General features: G+C 28.0%; 2 protein-coding genes across 2 annotated transcripts; one reads left to right on the forward strand and one right to left on the reverse strand.

Annotated features, from left to right (window-relative positions):
- The first annotated feature begins 1,425 nt into the window (after nucleotides 1-1,425).
- Nucleotides 1,426-3,082, forward strand: LOC123305225 (dehydrogenase/reductase SDR family protein 7-like). Its single transcript, XM_044886884.1, has 5 exons — nucleotides 1,426-1,765; nucleotides 1,826-1,969; nucleotides 2,031-2,250; nucleotides 2,314-2,559; nucleotides 2,826-3,082. Exons 1-5 carry the CDS (start codon nucleotides 1,598-1,600, stop codon nucleotides 3,014-3,016), a joined length of 969 nt encoding a protein of 322 aa, XP_044742819.1. The 5' UTR covers nucleotides 1,426-1,597; the 3' UTR covers nucleotides 3,017-3,082.
- Nucleotides 3,083-6,600: 3,518 nt separating this feature from the next.
- LOC123305588 (transmembrane protein 11-A, mitochondrial) lies at nucleotides 6,601-9,180 on the reverse strand. The gene is made up of 3 exons (XM_044887359.1): nucleotides 9,068-9,180; nucleotides 8,653-8,876; nucleotides 6,601-7,260 (listed from the first exon to the last, which is right to left on the reverse strand). Exons 1-3 carry the CDS (start codon nucleotides 9,085-9,087, stop codon nucleotides 6,974-6,976), a joined length of 531 nt encoding a protein of 176 aa, XP_044743294.1. The 5' UTR covers nucleotides 9,088-9,180; the 3' UTR covers nucleotides 6,601-6,973.
- Nucleotides 9,181-14,434: the final 5,254 nt, after the last annotated feature.

The raw sequence follows: 14,434 nt of genomic DNA on the forward strand, positions 1-14,434 counted from the left end.
ACTTTTTTGCATGTAAAAATAATATCTGTGTCTAATTTGAATAACTATTGTTAAAAATCCCCCCTTATAGGCTTCTAAAAATCTATAAAACATTGGAGTTAATAAAAATATTGTATATCAAATATGTATTTTTATTGTAAAATAATATAAATTTTTTATAAAAATCGACGGTTTTTTCTTGTAATAAATATCACCTTATTATATTTGAAAATTTTTATTTGCCTATTTATTTATTTATTTTATTTCTTATTTTTTTATTTTTTGTTATTTTTTAAAATATATTGTTTTTATAATTTTTATTATTGGATTACTATTTACAAGTTTAGAATAATTCGCTATTTTCGTTTTTAATGCAATGCATTATAATATTACAATGGAAATTGTCTCTGTTTATAACACTATAAGACAACTTTCAACCATGATACGTGATAGCGGTTTAAGATACTTGAGAGAAAACATTAAATTATTAGGGGGAGAAATTAAAAAACTCTTTTAATAACAATGTAATCTTTGGCTTGTTCAAGAGCCAAGTGCGAATCTTGATAAAATAACTGAATACTCATTTCTAATCTAATATATGCTTTATTTCGAACGCCAAGCTGATTAACGGCGTAACTAATTCATTTTCGAAATAATATTTCCAACTGAATTGTTTGTTTTTTATACGGTATCACTTTTCATTTTCAAATTTAAGGTGTTTAAAAAAGATGTATCCTTGGAGCTCAACATTTTTTGCAATTTTTATACCATGCATATGTGTAATATGGAAGGTATACTAAGTTTAAGTCCGTCCGTCCATCAGTCCGTCTGTCGACTCGATAACTCCAAACGAAAAAAGATATCAAGCTGAAATTTTTACAGCGTACTCAGGACGTAAAAAGTGAGGTCGAGTTCGTAAATGCGCAACATAGGTCAATTGGGTCTTAACCTATGGGTCCGTAGGACCCATCTTGTAAGCCGCTAGAGATATGACAAAAGTTTAAATATAAAAAATGTTCCTTATCAAAAAATAAACAACTTTTGTTTGAAACATTTTTTCTTAAACAACACTATTTACCCGTGAGGGCGCAAATTAGGCGTAAATTGTTTAGTATGTATTATATAAATTGTATATGTATGTGCAATGTGATCAATACTATTTATGCATGGCATTTCAACAATTAACTCAGTCAATTGCTTGTTTTCACTTATTTCTTTGAAAATTTTTTTTCGCACTTACTTTTGAAGATTATTCAACTTTTCGATCAAAAGTGCTGACATCTGCATTTGTTTTTCTTTGCAAATGGCGGATATTTGTCCACAAGTATGATAAGTGCTGCCAATTTTAGTAATGTAATTAAATCTTGAACTACCATTAAAGATCTCTGTATTACCGGTGTCAAATTATTGACATTTGATAATTGTTGACATTACTACACAACAATTTACACGGACTACCAAAACTGGAATCACCGAGATAATATTAACCAACAAAAATAAAATAATATTGAATTGAACGATTATTAAACTGGAAAATCTTTAAGAATATTTTGGTGACAATATTTTAAATTATTTATTTATTTTAACAAAACAGCAAATTAACCTCATATAATTAAAAATGACTAATAAAAATGCCGAACAAAGTACAACAAACAGTAATGAAATATTACCTATACTTTATTGGGTATTAGGATCTATTTGGGCTCCAATTACACTACCATGGATTATTTATCAAATGTTAGGTACTTTACATATGAAATATAAACGCACAAATTTAAATAGTAAGGTAAGTAAATTTGTGTGCCACATTTGAAGAACGAATTTTGTTAAAAAGTAATACTTGCAGGTTGTTCTAATTACGGGAGCTAGTTCAGGTTTAGGCGAAGCATTAGCCCATGCATTTTATGCCGCTGGTTGTAGAGTAATACTTGCTGCAAGACGTAAAAATGAATTGGAACGTGTGAAAAAAGATCTTTTAGAAAGTCATCAGGTATTTTATTCTAAGTATTAATTATTCAAGAACATCCTAATCTTTATCATCTTTTTTTTAGACGGTTCCCACACATGTTCCTATTATTTTACCATTAGATTTGACTGATCTGCCTTCCCTACCGAAGAATATTGAAACTGTTTTGGGGATTTGTAGTCAAATAGATATTTTAATAAACAACGGTGGAATTACTAGTCGAGGAAATGTTTTAAATACTGATTTAGGCGTTTATGAGAAATTAATGTTGGTTAATTATTTTGGACAAGTTTGTTTGACAAAAGGTATTTTTGAATTCGTTGAGATCTAATCGCTAATTTAAAGCTTACTTAGTATAATTTTTTTAGCTGTACTACCATCAATGGTTGAACGTAAAAGTGGACATATTGTACTCATAAGTAGCGTACAAGGTTTAATTGGAATTCCAAATCGTTCAGCTTACGCTGCCTCTAAACATGCTATTCAAGCATTTTGTGATAGTTTACGAGCAGAAGTAGCCGAACATAATGTTGAAGTTACAGTCGTATCACCCGGATACATTAAAACTGAATTATCTTTAAATGCCTTAACTGAAAGTGGTTCTAAATATGGAAGTAAGTAAATTTTAAACATTTAATCAGAAAAATTACTAACCCATCTCTTAAAGTCCCCTTGATTTCACACTTACAAACAGTAAAATTTTCGTCGGAAATAACCCTGGGATAAAATTTTGCTTAGAAATATAATGATCTAGATTTTACAACGTCCAAATAAAGATCTAACTAACTTTAGCTTTTCTCCGAAGGGAACATAACAAAAATTTCTAATTTTACTTGGTAAATTCGATAATATCGATTCGATAATTTCATACTATTTTCAGGAATGGACGAAAACACAGCTAAGGGCTATTCAGCAGAATATGTAGCTGAACAAATTGTGCGTGCAGTTGTGGAGAAAAAGAATGAAGTTATAATTGCACCACCAACAGCCAGAATTGCAGTATATCTTAGAAGGTTGTTACCTTCCGTGTATTTTTGGATAATGAATAAACGGGCAAAAAACGAAGTGTAAAATATGTACTTAATTTCAAATCTTGTTTTTTATTTACTTGTTAATAAAAGTTTTTGATTTTCTAAATTTGAGCATATTTTCTCTTCTAAATTTCTGAATAATTCTTTCTATATTTCCTCTTATCAGAATTATAAATTCGAATCCATGACAAAAATATCACTCAGTATAAAGCAAATCAAAAAGATCCAACCCAGTTTTAAATAACCTGACGCGAAGACAAGAAAATGAAAAACTTGCGGTTTCTGCATGAAATTGTCTCAAAATGCTGGTTGAAAATGGTAAGAAAAAAATATGTTTTAAATTTTGTGATTTTTTAAATTTTAATTGTACTAGCAAACGAGAAAGTCTCAAAGTTTCAAAGTTTAAAACGATAATTAAGGAAGTTCTATCTCTCATATACAAACCTTCTCACAATAATGAAAAATTTTATCGCCAGTTTTGACAAATATGCATTATTAAAATTTATTACTGAAAAAATCATACTCCCATATTTTAAAATATATATTTTTATTGAAATTTTCTAAAAACAATCTTCAATCGAATTATACAAACCAATAATACGCTAACAATATATTTTTCATCAAACCTTTATATATAATTTACAATTTTTTTTTAAATAACAATAGTATTAGTACTTTCCTCTAATCGCCATTTTTTTTTCACTAATTTTTGCAAGGATATGGAAGATAAAATAGCTTTCCTATTTTTAAATTACTTGGCAAATATTACAAAATAAATTTACAACAATACAAATGACTTAACAAGTGTAAAATAATTACAAAAATAAATTTACTTTTCGATTTTGCCCCAGTTTTTTTTCCTAAATTTGTGCAAAGCTGTTGACATAATTTTGATTTCTAAACAGCTTTGAATCTTGAGTGCAGTGTTGTTGGTTGGTTGGCTTTGCTTAAAGGGTTTCACCACAATAATTTTTTGAAACGAAATATGAATATGCTCGTTCATTATTTTTTGAAAATATTTTGTGGATGTGGTTTCCATTTGCACCACAAATAATGTGGACTAAGAGCTGGCCGCAGTAAATCCTCCTATGATAACACTTAAATTCAATTTATTTTAAATTTATAGTTTTAATCGTCTTTAAAAAGGCATAAGATTTTACAAATTCTGATAGTGGGGCCAAAGTCTAGGAAAGAAGCCACGTTCAGTGTGAATGTTCTAACCATTCTCCACGGTTTAAATCCAAAAATGTCAATATTTTAAGGATTGTCAAAAACTTTTCATTACAAATCCAAATTTAATTTTCTATTTTATTTTAATTTTATTCTGTCTCTCAAATGTCTTGAAAACTTTGAGATTTAGTGCGTACATTGTCATGAATTGAATTAGAACAAAATAAAAATTTTGTCTGGCATTTTTGTAAAGTCCGGTAAGAAAATTTGAAACTAAGAACTTTGACCCACTTTTAGCCCATAAATATAAATCGCTGTGCGCTGCTTTAAGGACTTTTAAAAACTATAAAATCAAATATAAATTGAACTTGTGTTGGAAAATCGAAATGGTATAAGAGATAATTTGCTACGATCAGGTATCTTATAAATGTGAGTCACATGTGGTCACAACCCTAACTAGCTAAATTAAGTAACAGAAAAAATTAAATTCACGTTGAACGATTGAAACTAAGTGTGATGTTTTAAAGCAGTAGCCTTTATCTGATAAATAAAAATAAATGATTGTCCTAAATCAAGATTATCTGTTGGTGTTTTTTTTTCATCTCTTTATAATAAAAATTAAAAAATATACAAAACTTAAATTTTAAACAGTCTTTTTTTTCAACACAAAATCAGTTTTTTTTCAACAATTTTATTTATCAGATGGTTTTTGTTTATAGTGGAATGTAGACTACGATTTTAAACTTACAATTATTGCTTCCATCTTACTTAAGTCTACTTCTACAGATTCCACTATCAATTTTAATATCCTAGATATATAACAAACGCTGAATTTTTTTTTAAGAAAGCATTACGTATAGACTTTTAAAAATCAAATCTTTCGTTAATTTCAATCAATTGTAACTATCGCAAGTTTTCGTCAAATTTGTGAGTAATATTTTTTTTCGAAATACTATTTTGTTTGAAGTATTTGTGTGTTTTTAATTCCTACGAGGGTTGAAAAAATAAAGTTTTTTTATTTATAAATTCAAAAACAGGAAGGAAGAATAAAAAGTTTAAAATAAAAATTGTAGAGCTTATGATTTAACATATGAAAAGCGTTTGGACATTTTTAGATACTCTCAAAATCGAGAGAGTTAAAAGCCAGTCCGCTAAAGTAGATTTATCTGAAATATCAAATAAAACAAAAAAATTATCCGACTGAAATTTTGCCATTATTTTCGAAAAATAGTTTAGTTTGAACTTATTTTTCTAGCTTTCAGCTTTTTTTTGTTGAAAAATATGAAGAAATGCTCTAATATTGAACTTAGTTCGTTATTTCTATTTAAAAGATTAATTCCTTTTACGAATAAATCCACTGAATTACAAAGATTTGATTTTTAAATGAACATAATATTAAAAATAAAAGAAAATTGATTAAGTAATGCTATCTTAAAAAAGTTTTAAGTGAAAAATGAAACCAGAGATATAGAGAGTAGGAAAATTTTCTTGCTTCAACTACACATTTTTCCTTTCCATGCTTTTTCGTATTAAAATTATCTTACTTTAATAAATATTTCAATTATGTGAAATATTTTTCAAGGGCACTGATTCGAATTACGTCCATTTTATCACAAACAACTTAAACATTAGTTTAAAAAGAAATTATTCCTTTCTCTTTTCAATTAGTGAGGTAACATGTTAATACTAGATCAATCAAAACTTACAAAAACAAAAAATAATCTGGAAAATTTTGGAACACAAAATTTTTTTTTTGTTGAAAGGCAGAGAAATTAAACCCGCTTGTTTTTTGAATTGCAATCCCATGCCAGGATCACATCCCAATATTTATGTAGCGAAAACTATCGAAGAGAAAAATATCGGTTCAGAACATAAAATAAACCCTGATTACATATTTTGCAAATACAAAAATTAGTTTTATGTTTACAATAGGGAATATTCATATATTTTTTTAAATATTTTTAATTCATTGTTTACACCGTTATAACAAAGTAAAAAATATAAATACTGCTTAATAATGCTGTATTTAAGTGTAAAAAAATATTTAAAATACATTATAATTTTGAGATAGTTAAACGCAGTTTTTTGGCGCTCTCTGTTGATGACATATAAGTACGTGATCTGTCAATTTTTGACAGTTCAATGTATAATTTACACTTTAAAAAAATGAATTACAGAATTTACACTCATTATTATTAAGTTTTCTAATAAAAAGCCGTAGAATAGTATAATTTAATGAAATACCATATAAAATGTAAGTAATTAATATCATACAGTATGTCAACAAATTTGACAAGCCCGTACTTTGATGTCACGTCCGTATAAAAATTTGAATTTCCGTTTTAGAAATTTTTAAATGCCCTCACTGAATTTGTACTTTTATTGATTAATTTTAAGTAATTAAAAAGATATTAATTACTAAAATAATAGTTTAGTTGAAATGCCCAGTCATTAAAGTTACGGAAGAAAAATATTTGAACCAAATTTAAATTTCATGAATATTCCCTATTCGTTTTGAACATATTTGTTCCTTAAATATTTTCTGTAAAATAATAAATGATCGTACTCCTCTCGTTGATTTTTGTTTTTGGAAGTTTTAACTGCTCTGTGCATTCAAATTGAGAATTTTCCAATTTAAATAGTTATTCGTTCAAATGCCTTTTTGTGTCTACTCTCTAGACTTCTAGAATGATATACGTGAAATGGTATAATAAACTATTGAAAATAATTCAAACTAAAGAATATTTTACATACATAAAATGAATATGTAAAATATTCAATATTTTTATTGCACTTAGCAAAATTGATGTAATTTATATGCACGAGATCATTTTAATATTTTATATAATCGCCATGCACAAAATGCAATCGTTGTTAGCGTTACGCCACAATGTAAATACAGTCTTTTTGTTTGATTCTTTCGTACAATAACAATTGGTGTATTCGCTGTTAACATTGTTAATATTGGCATACGTGCTAATGTACGTGAATCGGTTTCTACTTGATAATTAACACATGGATCAAATTGCCATCCGATTGTATATAAACTTGTACATATTGTTGATAGTGCTCCAAGTGGTATATAAATTGCTGGTATTTCTTGCCATATTAATCCTATGAACCAACAAAAATTAGCATATTAACAATACAAGTGAATATTCATGTAGGTCAAGAAGGTTATACAGAATGACAAATGTTCAATTCGAAAAAGTGTTTCGAACAAAAAATTGTTAGTATTTTTATGAGAAATAGTCGAGGAAATAAGGTGATTTGATCCAGGAAATAACTTCGCGATAATAGATTTTAATGGGAGCCGGTGGAAAATGTTTGTTTGAGTGTACTCTACAAAATCAAAATCATTTTTAGGAACTCATTTTAAATGGTATTGGAGTTTGAGATAGACTAGTTTTTAACCGACTTCAAACCAAAAAAAGGAGGTTCTCAATTCGACTGTATTTTTTTTTGTTAATGTTTGTTACCTCGGAACTTTTGACTGAGTGAATTAATCTATTTCTGACAACGAAATCCATGAAAAAACCATAAAAGTCTTAAATTTGAATTAAGTATGCACGATAAGAGGACGAATAACTCAATATCACGCCAACCGATTACGATGATTCTTTTTTAGTGACAAATTAGTTAGTGTACATGTGAGATTCACTAAAAATCACACAATAAAAAAAAACTTTTAACAAAACAAAAATTGACTTCAAAAGAAAAACTTTTTCATAACAAATTAATATGCACTAAAAAGTAAAAAAATAACGACAATATAATGCAGTTAAAATTTTTGTTATTTTTGGAGTCGGTGTCAGCCAAGCTAATGTAGCATAGTGTTCCTTCAGAGTTGTTTCCTTGGCTGACACCGACTCCAAAAATAACAAAAATTTTAACTGCATTATATTGTCGTTATTTTTTTACTTTTTAGTGCATATTAATTTGTTTTGGAAAAGTTTTTCTTTTGAAGTCGGTTTTTTTTTTGTTAAAAGTTTTGATTTATTAGTTCTTCCTTTCCTAGGGTGAGATCAGTATTTTCTTTGTATTAATTAAAAAGAAATTATTTTCACTATCTTCAAGTTGTTAAGCCTCGTGCTTATGTCCTCTTTTGTTTGAGACATTGCAGTTCAGCTCTACATGCCTTTTGTATTTCTATTATTTTTGACATCTAATAAACCTTTCTGTTTAAAAGCACACCCCTGTCAAAAGTTCCCCAATGTGAAACGAATTCAAAATAGAAAATCACACGATTTTGTGTAAAAAAAAACGTGTAACGTTTCAAATACTTGCATCCAGAATTACTTTAATAAAATGGTAGAGCTCTTTACATTGTAAGCTCTAAATGTTACGGTTGGTTCTTAGTCTATAATAGTTTGTAGCCTACGAGTCCATGTTTAAGATAAGGATATAATAAATTTATGAACGTTTAGTGAAAAACAGTTGAAAATTTTAACCAACGGAACCAACACCCAAAATTTCATTCTGGTATTACTTAGAGAATAAAATTACCTGTAAATATTGAACTTAATCCTGAAACAACGGCAGTTTTATGTAGACAATTTCCTACTGTTATCCAACGAGCAGTTTCATCTCCTAATTTCATTGGTTCTATAATAATTGCCATACAATTTGCATCTAGCGCTCTTTCTAACTCCATTTCAAAAGTTTCTTGAGCATTGTCACTATCGTATACTTCCCTAATTAAAGCTACATTAGACGGATGTAATTCAGCCCTAAAAATAAATGTTTAATCATTTTCTGATGATTGCATATCATTTATTGGTGAAGGTTTTATGTAAATTTCTTAAATGTTAAGGTTAGAGACAATGACTTATTATTTTACATTTTATACATTCATATTCGAATGATATAAAATGATAACAAATTATAAGATTATATATTTATAAAATGAATAAATATTTACCTATCACCGGCACCGTCCATTTTTATTTTCTATGTTATTCGAATTTTTAATAACTTGAGGTAGAATAGAAATCCAACTTTTGGACTTCTACCGTACCTTTCCTATTTACTTCAGATGCTTACTGAATTATCGATTGTTCACTCGTCATTTCCATTTAATTGGGAAAGAACTACATTATTTGGTTTGAAGCTTCACTAAATTTAAATCACAGAGACTTTTTGCTCATCCCAAAGAGAACAGATAGAGTTAATTTTGAATTATATATTTTTCAATATTAGACAAGATTTTTATACATCTATATATATATTTACACAATATGATTTTGAATCCTTTTGGATTGATTGTTAAATTTTTCCATACTAAGAACCTGTTATTCGATGAACTTCAAATTCTGCCTATGGGCTCATAATTCAGGAGCGCATTCATCCTAAAGGTTCGTTCAGACCTAGGATTACAGATGCGATTTTACCAATAAAATATATATTTTACTTAATTTATGAATAAACTACTGGTAAATTACCGGACAAGTAACCAAATAAGTATTTCATGCCATCTAGTATATCTACAACATATTACCGGACCTATTAAGCATGACGCGGGATATATAAATATTAAATGAAATTTTGTATTCCTTATTCTAGTTCAAAAGTGAATTGAATATAAATAATATCAAGAATCACTTGTAAGTTAAAAGGTTCACTTTAATAAAAAAAATACTCTAAGTTATAAAAATAATTGATTAATTATCATTCAAAAATTTATTTTACTGGTTGATTAACCGAATAACTTACCGGTAAATAACCAGATAATTGTCCTCTCGAATCACTACCCAGGATTAAATACAATTAATCGAGCTTAGAGTAAAGCCTAGCTTTTTTTTTCTGCGATAACTCACCAGAAACTACCTGCACGAAATAATGATTTTTGAGACAAAAACTGTGGCCCAGTCACACACTTGTGTGTGCTCTCAAGCGCTCACTGGTAAGGGTAATAAGGATTACATTAAAAAACATAGGTATATGCATATTTAATTAACAATAAATATATTTATCAAATCATATTTTACATTAGCCAAGTTCGATAGCCATAGGTCATTTGAGATAAATCAACATTTTAAAAAATAAAATAATATTTTTATCCAGCCTTAAAGTAAAATTTAATAAAAGTTTGCTGCATTTTATCGATGCGATGGAAAAATTTGCGAGAGACTATTATCCGTGTCAATTTTCGATTCGCATGCAATCCACTGTTTGAGCTCACTCTGTAAAACAAATATTTTTATAAAAAGTGATGCATAAGAGGATATGGTAATAAACAGGGCACCAAATTGTTGACACTTTAAAAGAAAGAAAACATAAAACTATAACTCTAAATTACATGCATAAAAGAGTAACTTTAACGTGAACTTTTTGAGAGGGTAAATGAAAGATGGAAAAAATACAATTTTTTTCGAAATTATCCAAAAATTTCATAATATTTTTTATCAGTTTGTTAGTTTGGCTTTTAATTCGCAAAAGTATTCGATTTTTTTATAATGCAGAACGAATTAAATTTTCTTTTAAATATCACAAAATTTTAATACTTACAATTAGCAAATGACATGTAGCCAATAAAGATTTTGAATTAATTCCACAATCGCCACCCGTGGATGGAAAATCCGGTGCATTGAATCGTTTACCAGCCCAATCTCTTGTAAATGTAACTTGCGTATTTGCTTTTGGTAAGAGTATCATTAGCACTACCGTTGATATGAGAATGCTGACAACGAGACTTCTTTTATTCATTGTTCTAGAAAAAAACAAAAAAAAAATTAACAAATTTAATTTGATGCAAATCTATAGAGAAAGAACAGAACAAAAGACAAGTAAACACGAATTTTTATTGTATATTTTTTTACAAGAAATCGTTAATTTTTCGTAACAATTAATGTAATTGTCACTTTATTATGTAAAAAGTGCACCACATAAGAAGTTCAACAAATATCCGGTCTAGCGCTGTAATCATATCTTAATGTCCAGTTCATTCTCTATGGTTAAAATTGTATGATCCATACAATTTTTTATTCATATCCTTTACAACAATTGAACAAACAGTTGTGGTGAGAGTCTTTCTTGCTCAAAGTAATATGATTATTTTTCGATTCGAACAAATCCCTTTTATAGGAAATATCGGACGTTTGAATAATATACTGCTCTGCGTCTTCCTATAATTCCAAAGGGAGTAAACTATGTATATGTGTGTATGTATATTGGATTATTTTCTCTGTAAATATGCATTGAATATTTATTTTGAAATATTCTAAAATAAAAATATGAAATATATAAATAAAAAAAAGTTCTTTGATTTTTTTTTAAATAAAATATTTTTATATGATACCTAATCTTTCGTGGGTATGTTTTACAGTGCGTTAGAAAAATTTCACAAAAATATCGAAAAATCATTGCTATGTCCGAGTTAACTTAAAGATTCGTTGGAATCTTGTAAAAATATAAACCCAAGAACTTTCGAGTCTTCAAACAGTTACAAAATATCCTTGTAACGATGGAATATATTAATTTAGGAAGAATCTGTTTTGATTGTAATCATGAAATAATATGAATGCAACCATTCAAGGAAAGACCGAAGTAACCAATAAATTCAGCTATTTCTAACTTTGTTGATACGTTTTCTTCCGTATAAAAAGTAAAACCTGTATTGTGTTTCAATTAGTTAGCCCACTCAAATCCGAGAAAAATCAAATACATGTTTCCTTTTTATGAAATGATATAGGCAATATGTATTACAGCCTTGTAAGCTTTCAGCATAAAACCAGACTTTAATGGCAATATGAGGATTTTTGTCGAATATTAATTACTCAATAGGCAACTTTGTATAAAGTTACAGTAGACTAATTAAAGCAGGGTTTTAGTATTTTTAGGGTACTTTAAATTTTTTGAACGCATTGTATTATATTCTTCACTTACCATGTAAATATGGATGTTTACCTAATAATATGAATATTCAGTTATAAATAATCATATTTTGATTTTATGTAGGGGGTGATTATTAAAAGTGCATTATCAAAATCATTTGATAATGGACTATCACGAGTCAAGTTCACCGAAAATTAAGGAAATTTATGTAGTTGCACCGAGTGATTATTAATAGCAGCATTTCGAATTTTCACAGACATTGCCAAAAAGTCTGAGAGAAACTCTTGCGTCCCTCAGTAACCATAATATACCCCTTCTAACAAGGTGCAAATATTGCAACAATTTTTACAAAACACGATTGACATTATTTCAGAGCAGGAATTATAAAAAATAATTAAACACTTTTTATGGGCTTTATAAATACCATTTAATCATCTGAGACTCTCAAGAACAGAAATTGTAGAAATTCTAATCCAGTGGAATGAAACAAAATATCATTCTCCTCTTGGCCAATAAATCTTCTTCCAATGTGCTTTGGAATTCAGCTCAAAACCTTTTTTTAATTGAACTCAGATGAGAATCACTTTGTGTAGCTATATAATTTTTATGTAAAATAAAATAATTTTTATTTTAAAAATAATTTATTTCAATTTAAAAATAAATTTATACCTATAAAAAGTAAATATTAATTGAACATTTATGAAAATATAGATGTATAAAATATTTTTTATTTAAAGGATAACACACACAGAGGTAAAAAATGTATCACTTTTTTAATTTCTCTATAATAAGTAAGATAGGTATACTTCGGGATAATTTTGAAGATAAATAATCTTCACAGTCGAGCGAAATATAAAATTGAAAAGGGAAAAGCAGATAAAAAGACAGGACGGCGAGGAGGGTTAAATGGTAAGCAAAAGATATTAAAGTAGTTGCTCCGCAATTGCAATATGGACATTGCAATATGAAAAATTTAGACGATAGCTTGTGGGTGAAACAGAAATAACTATAGTAGTATTGTAAATAACTGATCACACACTGAAAATTGTGTGTATGAAGCCTATGCTGGTACAGTATTAGACAAAATTATACCTCATTTCACTACAAGCTCATATACTCTTACCGCGCATACATTCCAAAACTTTTTGACAATATTGAAGCGAAGCAACATCCATTAACCTATATTTATTTTTTTAAATGTCGAAATTCCTGATTTCATTTGTTCTTTGAAGAGAAGTAGTCGAAGGTTTCCTTTCATAGAGTTTTATTTTAGAACTTGCGATATTCTCTGAATTACTGCAGTATATAATAATATAATACCCCCAATGTAATGACTCGATTTCTTTGCCCGCGAGTATATATTTATTTGAACTATAAAATAATATTTACAGGAGATACAAAATACCTCTTGGGATAATAAAGGTCGTACTGTTATGTGCTAATCGAAAAACATATGTTACACACTTATGTGTGGAAAAAATTAAAATGCATATGGTATAGCTCTTCAAAGAGTGGATGTATCAAAAAGTTACTGTAAGCCTATAACCACGCATTTTAAGGCCACGATTTTAAGTTGAAACGATTAACGCATAGCAAGCAAATTATGCCAATTAAGTAGCTTTCACAAATTTCATGATAGGTCGACGAAGGCTAAATATTATAAAAATCACCTTCGAAAATTACCGCTATGACCTAACGCCGGAATGAAAAGAGGGTTAAATAAAATAATTAAAAAGATTTTTCAAAAACATTGTCAAGATGCTATTTAAGGATAATTTTAATCTAAATCTTAAGTTAAAAATCATTCGTAATCATTGAACACATTAAACATGGGTAATGTTCATTTAAGCGTTAAATTTTATTTGACATTATGAAAAATAAATGAAAAAAGTTTTTTAAGTAATGCAATAATACTCATTTTTAATTTAAAGTGAAATGGAAAATTTAAAAAATACATGATCAGTTTGCGGTGTTCCAAAGGTCAAGTTCGCTAAGGAAAATATATTTAGCCGATAAATACAATATATTACGTAGTGATGAAATATAATTTATGGTTTTTTATTTCTGATAAGCTCAAAAACATTCCACATGATTTTTGAAATTGTGATTACGATTCATGCTTAACGATTTTCTAGCCTGGAATATATTGTCGTATGACTTCAAAAATATCACGGCCATAAGTATTCTTATGGAAAGGATTACTTTTTTTAAGTTTTGAAAAAAATGACCATAATTTAGTAGGATTACATACTTGATTTATAAAAATTGTATAAAATTTGGATGTGATAGGTCAAAATTAAATTTTTTGAATTCTGATGACGTCATAAAGTTAAAAAATTTGATTTTTTTGATAACATAGGCAAATTTGATCCGATCTTATTGGAATTTTTTTTGAAACCCACTAATTTTGGATCATTCTTTTCAGTTATTATGGCAGTTTTTCGCTAGCTATCAT

Source organism: Chrysoperla carnea, chromosome 1, assembly GCF_905475395.1.
Source record: "Chrysoperla carnea chromosome 1, inChrCarn1.1, whole genome shotgun sequence".
Taxonomy (NCBI): domain Eukaryota; kingdom Metazoa; phylum Arthropoda; class Insecta; order Neuroptera; family Chrysopidae; genus Chrysoperla; species Chrysoperla carnea.